We start from the raw sequence: 14,152 nt of genomic DNA, 5'->3' as shown, positions 1-14,152 counted from the left end.
GACACAGGTTTGATCCATGGGTTAGGAGGATCCCCTGGAGAAGGGAGTGTCTACCCATTCTCTTTTTCCCTTAAGAATTCCAGTATTCTCACCTGGAAAATCCCATGGACAGAGGACCCTGGAAGGCTATAGTCCATGGGGTCACAAAGAGTCAGGCACAACTGAGCAACTAACACTTCACTTCACTTCAAAAACTAAAAATATAGCTACCATATGACACTGCAATCCCATTCCTGGGCATATACCCAGAGAAAAATATAGTCTGAATGTATACGTGTATCCCAATGTTCACTGCAACGCTGTTTTACAATAACCAAGACATGGAAGCAACTTAAATGTCCATTGATAGTGGAATGGATAAAGAAGATGTGGTATATATATATATAATGACAGAATGATCTCTCTTTGTCTCCAAGGCAAACCATTCAATATCACAGTTATCCAAGTCTATGCCCCAACCAGTAACACTGAAGAACCTAAAGTTGAACGGTTTTATGAAGACCTACAAGACCTTTTAGAACTAACAAACACCCAAAAAAGATGTCCTTTTCATTATAGGGGACTGGAATGCAAAAGTAGGAAATCAAGAAACACCTGAAGTAACGGGCAAATTTGACCTTGGAATGAGGAATGAAGCAGGGCAAAGACTAATAGAGTTTTGCCAAAAAATGCACTGGTCATAGCAAACACCCTATTCCAACAATGCAAGAGAAGACTCTACACATGGACATCACCAGATGGTCAACACTGAAATCAGATTGATTATATTCTTTGCAGCCAAAGATGGAGAAGCTCTATACAGTCAACAAAAACAAGACCAGGAGCTGACTGTGGCTCAGATCATGAACTCCTTATCACCAAATCCAGACTGAAATTGAAGAAAATAGGGAAAACCACTAGACCATTCAGGTATGACCTAAATCAAATACCTTATGATTAAACAGTGGAAGTGAGAAATAGATTTAAGGGCCGAGATCTGATAGATAGAGTGCCTGATGAACTATGGAATGAGGTTCATGACACTGTACAGGAGACAGGAATCAAGACCATCCCCATGGTAAAGAAATGCAAAAAAGCAAAATGGCTGTCTGGGGAGGCCTTTCAAATAGCTGTGAAAAGAGAGGCGAAAAGCAAAGGAGAAAAGGAAAGATATAAGCATGTGAATGCAGAGTTCCAGAGAATAGCAAGAGATAAGAAAGCCTTCTTCAGTGATCAATGCAAAGAAATAGAGGAAAACAACAGAATGGGAAAGAATAGAGATCTCTTCAAGAAAATTAGAGATACCAAGGGAACATTTCATGCAAAGATGGGCTCGATAAAGGACAGAAATGGTATAGACCTAACAGAAGCAGAAGATATTAAGAAGAGGTGGCAAGAATACACAGAAGAACTGTACAAAAAAGATCTTCACGACCCAGATAATCATGATGGTGTGATCACTAATCTGGAATGTGAAGTCAAGTGGGCCTTGGAAAGCATCGCTATGAACAAAGCTAGTGGAGGAGATGGAATTCCAGTTGAGGTGTTTCAAATCCTGAGAAATGACGCTGTGAAAAGCTGCACTCAATATGCCAGCAAATTTGGAAAACTCAGCAGTGGCCACAGGACTGGAAAAGTCAGTTTTCATTCCAATCCCAAAGAAAGACAATGCCAAAGAATGCTCAAACTACTGCACAATTGCACTCATCTCACATGCTAAAGTAATGCTCAAAATTCTCCAAGCCAGGCTTCAGCAATACGTGAACCATGAACTTCCTGATGTTCAGGCTGGTTTTAGAAAAGGCAGAGGAACCAGAGATCAAATTGCCAACATCCACTGAATCATCAAAAAAGCAAGAGAGTTCCAGAAAAACATCTATTTCTGCTTTATTGACTATGCCAAAGCCTTTGACTGTGTGGATCACAATAAACTGTGGAAAATTCTTCAAGAGATGGGAATACCAGACCACCTGACCTGCCTCTTGAGAAATCTGTATGCAGGTCAGGAAGCAGCAGTTAGAACTGGACGTGGAACAACAGACTGATTCCAAATAGGAAAAGGAGTACATCAAGGCTGTATATTGTCACCCTGCTTATTCAACTTATATGCAGAGTACATCATGAGAAACGCTGGACTGGAAGAAACACAAGCTGGAATCAAGATTGCTGGGAGAAATATCAATAACCTCAGATATGCAGATGACACCACCCTTATGGCAGAAAATGAAGAGGAACTAAAAAGCCTCTTGATGAAAGTGAAAGTGGAGAGTGAAAAAGTTGGCCTAAAGCTCAACATTCAGAAAACGATCATGGCATCTAGTCCCATCACTTCATGGCAAATAGATGGGGAAACAGTGGAAACAGTGTCAGACTTAATTCTTGGGGGCTCCAAAATCACTGCAGATGGTGATTGCAGCCATGAAGTTAAAAGACATTTACTCCTTGGAAGAAAAGTTATGACCAACCTAGATAGTATATTTAAAAGCAGAGACAATACCTTGCTGACTAAGGTCCATCTAGTTAAGGCTATGGTTTTCCCTGTGGTCATGTATGGATGTGAGAGTTGGACTGTGAAGAAGGCTGAGTGCTAAAGAATTGATGCTTTTGAACTGTGGTGTTGGAGAAGACTCTTGAGAGTCCCTTGGACTGCAAGGAGATCCAACCAGTCCATTCTGAAGGAGATCAGCCCTGGGATTTCTTTGGAAGGAATGAGCCTAAAGCTGAAATTCCAGTACTTTGGCCACCTCATGCAAAGAACTGACTCATTGGAAAAGACTCTGATGCTGGGAGGGATTGGGGGCAGGAGGAGAAGGGGACGACAGAGTATGAGATGGCTGGATGGCATCACTGACTCGATAGATGTGAGTCTGAGTGAACTCCGGGTGTTGGTGATGGACAGGGAGGCCTGGCGTGCTGCAATTCACGGGGTTGCAAAGAGTCGGACACGACTGAGTGACTGAACTGAACTGACACACACATACACGATGGAGTATTATTCAGCTATTAAAAGAGAATGAAATATTGCCATCACAGTAACATGGATGGACCTAGAGAAGTCATACTGAGTTAAATCAGTCAGATAGAGAAAGAAAAATACTGCATGGTATTGCTTATATGCAAATCTAAAAATTATATAAATGAACTTATTTGCAAAATAGAAATATTCCTATATATTTTTCAATTTTTTATAATGGAACTATGTTCTAAGGAAGAAATTCACTTTTGTGGTATCAGCCCCAGGCCTAAGCCTCTTATTAACAGTGAGAATGAGGCCCATTTTATCATTTACTACCCCCATCATGTCTCTGGTGACATTTCTCTATTAGTGATAAAGATAATTTTCTGGTTCCTTACTTGATTCACAAGGCTGTTGTGAGACTTAATGAGGTGATGTTCTCAAAGCATGCACTCCCCTGATGAGCAGCTTCATTTAAATAAAAAATATTCTTGAACTTAATTACAACTTTGCTGTTTGCTTGTCTGGAAATTTGGTTCTTTTTCAATACATGGTAGAAAGAGCAAAATAAACAATAATTTGCAGAATACATTGTTTATCTTAAGTTCTTCCACATTTGTTTACTTAAGACTTTTTCACCAAAATGAATGTAGAATTAATTTCCTTTCTTTCTATCTTTACATTTCAACTATGCACTATAAATTTTTTAAAATGAATAAAAATTCATAACAAATTTTAAAAGATGAGACAGAGAAAGACATGCAATGAGAAGTCTCCTTCCCATCTTTTCCCATACTTCTCCACCCCTCAGTTTTTGTATATCACTCAAGTATTTCTTTATGCAAATATTAGCAACATGGTATATATTCTAATATTACACATTCTTATATCGAAAGGAGCATGATATCCATATTTATGCTTGTACATCATTTTTTATTCAGTTAATTTTTCCTGGAATCCTTTCTACTTTAGAGTTCTTTTTCTGTTTTGTTTTGTTTTTATTTTTTTATTTTTATTTTTTAATATAAATTTATTTATTTTATTTGGAGGAGTCCTTAATATTTTTGTGTTGCAAATTTAGTTTATTTTGTTCTGAAGAACCAAAAGGTTATAGATTGCACTCCCCATGTCATCTTTTAGTAAATCTGCATTACTATTTATTATTTATTTAATTCAAGAAATGCTATTGACCTCCCTACTCTGTCCTTATCATTTTTTCCTTATCATTGCCAAAGTTCCCTATTAACTTACAAATAACTCTCCAGAACTGTATTGATTTAAATGAAGGGATTAAAGAGAATGATGGGGTTTTACCTCTTTATCAAATCTAGAACAAGAGAAACTTCCTCCACTGTTTTTAAGAAACTTTAAGTCATGTTCATTTACTTTATTATATCTCTCTGTTCCTGCATGCATGCATGCTCAGTCACTTCAGTTGTGCTCGACTCTTTGTGACCCCATGGACTATAACCCTCCATGCTCCTTTGTCCATGGAATTCTTCAGGCCAGAATACTGGAGTGGGTAGCCTTTCCCTTCTCCAGAGGATCTTCCCAACCCAGGGATCGAACCCAGATCTCCCGCATTGCAGGTGGATTCTTTACCAGCTGAGCCACAAGGGAAGCCCCGAAGTGTATGGTAAGTTACACATTTTTTGTGAAAGAACTAAATCAGGAGAGAAAGAAATTAAAATATAAACCCAAGTTCAAAGGCTATCTACTTGATAATACCTTTCAAAAATGCCATAGTGATAATGTAAACTAAAGAGATGTTTAGAACATTTTAGTTGGTAATCTCTTTTTCTACTTTCATAGTGCCCCAAGGCTTCCCAGGTGGTGCTAGTGGTAAAGAACACACCTCCCAATGCAAGAGACATAGAGACACTGGTTCAATCGCTGGGTTGGGAAGATCCCCTGGAGAAGAAAATGGCACCTACTCCAGTATTCTTGCCTGGAGAATCCCATGGACAGAGGAGCCTGGCGGGCTACAGTCCATAGGTTCGCAGAGTTGGACACAACTGAAGCGACTTCGCACATAGTGCCCCACAGCAGACAAATGAACTTAATAATTCAGTAGCCATTCATAATTTCAGCTATACGGCATGTTTGTTTGGGAATGTCCCCATTAGCCAATTGTGAGCATACCTGATGAGCCAGTGATATCCATAGCCTTCAGGTTTCTGCACTTGATGACTGTCAATGTCATACGTCCAGCAGTTGGCAAATAACAAAGGGAAAACATGATTTCACCCAGATCTATACTTTCCTAGAAAGGAAATAAGTAACATTAGCAATTTAAAATACCAGATAGTGAAAAAAAATTACTGCTGAGTAAAAAAATCACTTTAATGGACTATTTGAATCCCATTTTAAATCGTTTTATTGAGGATATATGTTACAATGCAAAAATGCTCTAATAAACAGATAAGAAAAGAGAGTATATCCCAGGTGGTATTTTGATATATCTACTTGTATTTCTAACCAGAATCTCAAACTTAATACAGTCAGAATCAGACTGCTGGTTCTACTTACTTGCAAACATTTACTAAAACCAATTCCTCTGTCATCTTCCCAAAATCAGGAAATGGTACCTTAATTCATCTAGAGGTTGCAGTTAAAAACTTAGCACTTACTTTTATTCTTTTTATCTCACCCCTAAAACATCCAACCCACATCTTGTCTACATTATCTATAAAACTTATCTGAAATTACTGACATTCTTTGTAGCTCTATTACTATTAATCTCATGGATGCCACTTTCACTTCTTATCAGGATTACTGCAAAGATTAATCAGAAGCAGTCAGTGTGGTGACTTATGAAATGCAAATCACATTATCTCACTTTCCTGCTTAAAATCATCTAAACAGCTGGTATATCTAGGAAATTCCATATTAATACCTTTTGTCCTGGTATAATTATTAAGAATATCTCTATTATTAAATATGTCTTTGTTTAGATAATGTATTACAAAGTCATACACATACGCCCCATGTGGTATGGTCTCATGTATCACTCTGTTAATCTCTTGTCCCTTCCTCAGTTCACTCTCACGTAGGCCAAAAGCCTTTTTCTCAGTTATTCATCAGATGATGTTTGTGCTTTTGACTTTTGCATTTTCTTTTTCTCTCCCATAACCTTACATGGCTGACTCAGCTCACCATGTAGGGCTTAGCTCAAAAAATAAATCTCTTCAGTGAGGGCTTCCTCCTTCCTATCCTATACCCACCCTACTCACAGATTCTTCACATATTTTCACACCACTAAGCATCATCAGAATTATCTTTTAAATTCATTTTCATTTCCCCAACTCCCATATGTAAGGTCTAAGGGAATATAGTTCTTATCTATTTTATTTTTGTAACCTAATGAAGGTACATGGCTGACTTTCAGTGCAGTTTTTGAAGGAATGAAAATACTATTAATTAATCTGGATAAAAATCTGAACAGCTTTGCTTCATTTGTAAAGTAAAACTGTCCATAGTATCCTGGTATAGATAAATTTGCTGTCAAAGTCTGCATAGATGGTAGACAAATGAAAATGAGTGTGAACAATGCACATTCTGCATGCTTCTCAAAGAGTTGTTTACAGGACTTAAATTGAATTACTCCTGGTAAGAAGATCTGTGGAAGATTTAATATGGGGAAGAACAGGTTGCTATTCATTCAAGTTCATAAAACTTGGTTCTTAAAAAATTTTCATGAAATACTATTAACATTTATTGGACTAATTCCTACAATTCAAGTTCTGATCTATGTAATTACCATTTCTTTATTCATGGTCTAGAATTAGTGTTAGTTGCTCAGTCATGTCTGACTCTTTTCTACCCCATGGACTGTGCACAGTAGCCAACCAGGCTCCTCAGTTCATGGAATTATCCAGGCAAGAATATGGAGTGGATAGCCATTCACTTCTCCAGCGGATCTTCCTGACCCAAGGACAGAACCTGGGGTTCCTGCATTGCAGGCAGATTCTTTACCATCTGAACCATCAGGCCTAGCAATTAAGAGCATAAATATTAGAGTCAGCTAAAGTTGCATTGACTCCTATTTTCTCCTTCTGAGCTGTGAGATCCTAGGAAATCTAATTAAGCTTTGAATCTCAGAAATTTCATTTTCAGATTGAAGAAAATATCCTCCCCACAGGGGTTTTAATCAGTAATTGAGATAATGTAAATAAAGTCCAAGGCATTTAACAAAGTGTCTGGCATATGATAAGGCATGCTGTTCTGTTCATTGCTGTATTGCTATCACATGGAGCAATGTCTTAACACATATCAGGTGCTCAGAAATATTGGATAAGTGAAAAAAATAAATAGAAGAATTAGTATTTTTTTAAAAGACTAAGAAAATAATTATTTAAAAACAAAAGTATATCCAAATGGCTCTCCTCTGGGTTGTTTGCTGCACACTTAAAATAGCAAGAAAGATCTAAAAGGAGAAGCCTGAGGAAAACAGGAAGATACAACCTCCTACAGGACTCATTCTTTTCACTACCAAGAAAATATTGAGCATTATTTGTTAGGTACAGTGGCAGGTGCTGTAGATACTAAAAGATTCTGCATGATTCTGCCCTCGAAGATCTCAGCTGAGGAGAAAGTCAGTGTATAAGACTATAAACAGCTGATAAAATAAGTCTGAACTTATTTATCTGATTCTTTACTTATTCTCTGTTTTCCCAAGAATTTCTTTAGGCTCAGTTAATGGGTTAAAATTCTTTGTCTATAGCCCATCCTTCTTTCCTCTTCTGGATGTTTGGCCTCCCAGGAACTATCAATCAGAGTAAGTGCTTTTTGTTGAAAGCTGGTAAAAAATTAAAGTGCTGTTAAACTGCTGTACTCAATATGCCAGCAAATTTGGAAAACTCAGAAGTGGCCATAGGACTGGAAAAGGTCAGTTTTCAATCCAATCCCAAAGAATGTTCATACTACCACACAATTGCACTCATTTCACATGATAGCAAAGTAATGCTCAAAATTCTTCAAGCTAGGTTTCAACAGTACATGAACCGAGAACTTCCAGCTGTTCAAGTTGGATTTAGAAAAGGCAAAGGAACCAGGGATCAAATTGTCAACATCTACCGAATCACTGAAAAATTGAAAGTTCCAGAAAAACATCTTCTGCTTCATTGATTATGCTAAAACCTTTGACATTGAATTGAAGTCGCTCAGTCGTATCCGACTCTTTGTGATCCCGTGGACTGTAGCCTACCAGGCTCCTCCATCCGTGGAATTTTCCAGGCAAGAGTACTGGAGTGGGCTGCCGTTTCCTTCTCCAGGAGATCTTTCCAACCCAGGGATCGAACCCATGTCTCCCGCATTGTAGGCAGACGCTTTACCATCTGAGCCACCAGGGAAGTCTTTGATAGTGTGGATCAAAATAAATGAGGAAAATTTTTAAAGAGATGGGAATAAAAGAGCACCTTACCTGCCTCCTGAGAAATCTGTATGCAGGTCAAGAAGCAACAGTTAGAACTGGACATGGAAAAACAAACTGGTTCAAAATTGGGAAAGGATTATGTCAAGGCTGTATATTTTCACCCTGCTTGTTTAACTTATATGCAGAGTACATCATGAGAAATGCAGAGCTGGATGAATCACAAGCTGGAATTAAGATTGCCGGGAGAAATATCAACAACCTCAGACATGCAGTTGACATCACTCTTATGGCACAAAGTGAAGAACTAAAGAGATTCGATGAGGATGAAAAAGACAGTGAAAAAGCTGGCTTAAACTCAACATTCAAAAAACTAAGACTGTGGCATCCGGTCCCATCACTTCATGGCAAATAGATGGACAAACAATGGAAACAGTAACAGACTATTTTTGAGGCTCCAAGATCACTGTAGATGGTGACTGCAGCCATGAAATTCAAAGACCCTTGCTCCTTGGAAGAAAAGCAATGACAAACCTAGACTGCATATTAAAAAGCAGAAACATTACTTTGCTAACAAAGGCCCATCTAGTCAAAGCTATAGTTTTTCCAGTAGTCATTTATGGATGTGAGAGTTGGACTGTAAAGAAAGTTGAGCACTGAAGAATTGATGCTTTTGAGCTGAGGTGTTGGAGAGGACTCGAGAGTCTCTTGGACTGTAGGATATCAAACTAGTCAATTCTAAAGAAAATCAGTCCTGTATATTCACTGGAAGGACTGGTGCTGAAGTTGAAGTTCTAGTACTTTGGTCACTGGATGGGAAGAGCTGACTCATTAGAAAAGACCCTGTTGCTGGGAAAGATTGAAGGCAGCAGGAGAAGGGGATAACAGAGGAAAAGATAGTTGAATGGCATTACCAACTCAATGGACTTGAGTTTGAGCAAGCCCTGGGAGATGGTAGACAAAGAAGCCTGGCATGCTGCAGTCCATGAGATCACAAAGAGTCAGATATGACTGAGAGACTGCACAACAACAACAAAAATTAAAGGATCCCTTTATAAATACAGAACAAGGTACCAAGTGCCACCAAGAAACATGTCGGGGATTGTGATGGATAAATTAGGAAAGAAATAGAGATAATCTCAGACATGACATACTTAGAATTCAACAGGAAATGAACCACATTTTCTGCTTGTGCAGAAAAAAAGTACACAGAGACTTCTAAAGAGACTAATAAAACATTTTCATACCTCTGACTGATGGTTTTTCTTTTATACATCACACAATCTGTAAGAGTAATTTTTCTTTTTCTTTTGATGTATCACATGTTTACAGGGTGGAACAAAGAAAGTTTGCTGTGTTTGGTGCCATCTCTGAAAGACCTTATCTATGAATTGAGTTGCAACATAATTTTGACTATCAATAGGTATTGCAAATATGAAGAGGTTAATTTGACAAGTGATCGAAGAACTAGCCCAAGAAACTGAAAGAAATGAATATGGAACACTTTTTAAAGGAAAACTTTGATGACAAGCTAGTTGGCTTTTTGCTCACTGCAGTACTAAGAAGTCCACTTAAATGTGTCAGTTCCATATAGTCAGGAGTTTTAAGGAAACTGGAATGAGCTGAGTGGGGAAAATTAATGTATTGTAGGCATATATAATAAATGTACAAAATTTGAGTCTTCATTAAGACTAAATTTTTCCTTTTGGAAGTGAGAATTTGAAAGAAGAAAAACTGTCTATATATAGAAAAGGGCAAAATACTCTCTAGGGTAAGTACCAATATTCTTCAGCTTTTTAAATCTGGAAGCAATACAAGAGATAATTATGAGAAATGAACTTGATAAAGGCAAATGGCTGTATGGCCTATAAAAAGATCCCATAACAAAATTGCATCAAATCTCTGGATTTTGGTGACAGTCTTCTGAGGTACAATGTGCATTGATCTCAGTACCCACCACTGAATCTGTCCCTATGTTGACAGCCCATCTCCAGGGACCAGACTGAGTTTTATTTGACTCTGTCTGCCCCAGAGCAATGCAGTTTATAAGGAAAGTCACTTTCAACAATCTGAACTTCCCAGGCCCTGAAAAAGACCAGGAAATAAACTGAAAGGTCTCTGAATATACAGCATAAATATAACATAGTTATGCAGCAAAACTCTCTTATATAAAGATGCTATACCATCCCTATCCAACACTCATTTACTATTATTTTAGACAAAATTCTAAGAAGAATGTTTAATTGGTGTATCGATCTATAACAGGTCAAAAATCACACATGAAATGTAAAGTTGGGAAAACTAACAACACTAGGTCTAGCAAAGCAGAGATAAATGATAGCTGCAGAGATACAAAGCATATAAAAAAGAAGCAAATACTGTATCCTAAAAAGGATAGCAATCTAGAATCATTTTGTATCAAAGGGGACTAACACTAATAATACCTCAGTAACTTAAAAATGTCATTTTATTACAGAGTTGAAGAGTAATTAAAGTTTAAAATGATGATTCTGAGTCATCAAGCTAGGGAAAATTATCCTTTATGTTTTGTTTAAGAAAGTAGAGAAGTACACACTACTTTTTGGAGTTATTTTTATCCCCAAACCTTAAAATGTTTAAAATAATAATTTTGGCTTAAAATGAGAAATGCCTTGAATTTCTGAAAATTTTATTTATGAGTAATCTCATTTACTGTAATGCTCTATAAATATGAACTCCTCATATTAACCTTTGAAAAACATTTGTGTCTTTATGCATATAATTATTTGAAAGCCTACTATTAAGTCTAGGATATCATGTTCCATAAGTTTTCTTTCAGATAGGACAACTTTAATTTAATTCTGATACACACACACATAATTGGTGAAACATTCACAATGATAATTTTCTTAATCCATTGGAATAAAGGGCTTATGAATAAAAGCTAACATTAGGGTTGGGTTAGACACTGTATCTTTGATTTCTTTTACCTGGTTCCACAGACATAGAGCTGGAGAGATCAAGATAATTGACTGGCTACAGTCAACCTCTGAAACATAGTCACAGTTATAAAGTTTTTGTGTGTACTGTGTCATTAAAACAGCAATCATGGAAAGATAATTCAATATACAAACAGTTGCACTGCACATCTTATTTCAGGACTAACTGAAATAGCGAGCTCAAGATATGCAGAGGAGGCAGTTTAAAGGCTCAATGACTAGTGTGTATAATAACCAAGGGAAGCACTCCTGGAGGGAAATCATCATTATGTTGGGTTTGAAGAATTAATGAAATTGAGTTTTACAGGAAAGAGAAAGAATAATGCTACAGGTGAGTACTATGATAAATACTCAGAAATAAGAATGGACAATTTTTGTTGAGAAATATGGAGTTTGGCAACATGTTGAAGGAGGTTTAAGGCTAGATATAGTTGGTTTGGTGACTTCTCTGGGCAACAGGGATCCAAAGGTTTTGGTAACACTAGAGAGTGGGAACTTAGCAGAATGAAAAGGGCATAGGTTCCTGGATTGGAAAAGCCAGAGCTGAAAGCTACATCTTCCATGTACTAGTTCCCAAGCACATGGCAAAAATATGACCTCCTTTAACTCCAGTTTGATCACAAGTAAATGGGGATAATAACCTCTGCCTCACAAGGTAGGTATCATCCATACAAAGTGACTGGCATGAATAGACATTCAGAAGTAATGATACCAATGAAAATAATGGTTTAAAAACATTTATTTATTTTGAGTAGGCTAGATTAAAAAGACCAAAGAGAGGGATCACTGAAGTAAACAGATATAGGGAAGTGCTGGCTACAGACATGCTTGAATTCAGATATATTAGGAAGGATCATTAAGACTTATTTTAAAAAATCTTTAAATGAACAACTTGTTGCCATAGTGACAGCAGTCATCACATCCACTTAGGACCCTAAATGCAGCCTGCCTTCCAAATTTCCTGCTTGGTAAGAAAACAGATGGCTTTCCTCACTTTGTTAAATATGTTATTGGATCAAATGAGTGTCTTCATGAAGTTACTATTTTACTTCATGAAATGAAGTTATAGTGAAATGCAGACCCAAAGAGGGTCTACTGAATTTAAACTACAGCAAAATACTTACATCTCTCTGACCCACACCTCCCATACACCTGAGGAAATCATAGAACTTAACCTCAATCAATCCATTTAACCCTATTTTGCCTTAGTGTTTTTTGGTATAAAATGAAGGTGTTCAAAGAGAAAAACTAGTTGATTTTCCAGCTCTAAAATTTTGTGTCTTAATTGCTAGTAAAATGAGGACTAAATAATATACATAGCTCAGGTATGTTTAGACTGGATGGACAGGCCCTTTTAGTCTTTGTGTGCTACAGAACCAACAAAACCTCATTGGAAAGACTAGAAAGGATCAGTTGGTGCTCATAGCTTGATTTCAAGTTTAAGAATAAGCAGTTATAAAACATGGCCATCAATTAAATTCCCAGACAATGTGGTTCAGATGAGGAAGGATCCAGTCCTTAAGGTAGAGAACATAGGGTTTATTTGGTTAGGGATTTGTGAGAAAAGACCATGTTGAACAAGTAACATTCAGGGTCATTTATATTGTTTCCCAGCTCTGCTAAAAATTCCAAGTATTTGACTCTCTGATGCATGTTGGACACACAGGACTTTCAATATAGTCCATACTCCTCAACATGACACAGTCCCTATCAAGCTGGTTCCTATGTTTTTTCTACTGTCATTTACAAATTTCTTTTTTTGATTATTATTATTTTTAACTTTACAACATTGTATTGGTTTTGCCATACATCAACATGAATCCACCACGGGTGTATACATTCATGGGGTTCTCAAGGCAGGAATACTGAAGTGGTCTGCCATTCCCTTCTCCAGTGGACCACATTTTGTCAGAACTCTTCACCATGACCTGTCCGTCTTGGGTGGCCCTACATGGCATGGCTCATAGTTTCATTGAGTGAGACAAGGCTTGTGGTCCCTGTGATCACATTGGTTAGTTTTCTGTGATTGTGGTTTTCTTTTTTTTTTTAACAATTTTATTATTTCGAATCGCCAGTCTAGGTTCGATGCAGGATACAGGATGCTTGGGGCTGTTGCACTGGGATTACCCAGAGAGACAGTATGGGGAGGGAGGTGGGAGGGGGGTTCAGGATTGGGAACATGTGTACACTCGTGGTGGATTCATGTTGATGTGTGGCAAAACCAATACAATATTGTAAAGTGATTGTGGCTTTCAGTCTGTCTGCCTCTGAGAAGGATAAGAGGCTTATGGTAGCTTTCTGATGGGATAGACTGACTGAGGGGGAAACTGGATCCTGTTCTGATGGGAGGGGCCATGCTCAGTAAATCTTTAATCCAATTTTCTGTTGATTGGTGGAGCTGTGTTCCCTCTGTTATTTACCTGGGGCCAAACTATGGTGGAGGTAATAAAGATAATGGCGACCTCCTTCAAAATATCCCAGGCATATACTGCTACACTCAGTGCCCCCAACCCTGCAGCAGGCCACCATGAACCCACGCCACTGCAGGAGACGCCTGGACACTCACAGGCAAGTCTGGGTCAGTCTCTTGTGGGGTCACTTCTCCTTTCTCCTGGTGTACAAGGTTCTGTTTGTGTCCTCCAAGAGTCTATTTCCCAGTCCTGTGTAAGTTCTGGCAGCTCTATGATGGGGTTAATGGTGACCTCCTCCAAGAGGGCTTATACCATACCCAAGTCTGCTGCACCCAGAGCCCCTGACCCTGGGGCAGTCCACTGCTGACCCATACCTCCACAGGAGATGTTCAAACACAGTTCTGTCTCAGTCTGTATGGGGTCCCTGGGACCTGGTGCACACAAGCTTTGTTTCAGT

The 14,152-nt window shown here is 38.0% G+C and overlaps 1 protein-coding gene across 1 annotated transcript in view; it reads right to left on the bottom strand.

Moving 5' to 3' along the window:
* Nucleotides 1–14,152, bottom strand: part of SYT10 (synaptotagmin 10) — a 114,425-nt gene that overhangs the window by 18,292 nt on the left and 81,981 nt on the right. The window contains exon 4 of the mRNA XM_005680681.3: nucleotides 5,078–5,198. Coding sequence (XP_005680738.1) covers nucleotides 5,078–5,198 — 121 coding nt within the window. The remainder of the gene's footprint in view (nucleotides 1–5,077; nucleotides 5,199–14,152) is intronic.

The sequence above is a fragment of the Capra hircus genome, chromosome 5, assembly GCF_001704415.2.
Source record: "Capra hircus breed San Clemente chromosome 5, ASM170441v1, whole genome shotgun sequence".
Lineage (NCBI taxonomy): Eukaryota > Metazoa > Chordata > Mammalia > Artiodactyla > Bovidae > Capra > Capra hircus.
This window is presented reverse-complemented; position numbering and strand designations above follow the sequence as displayed.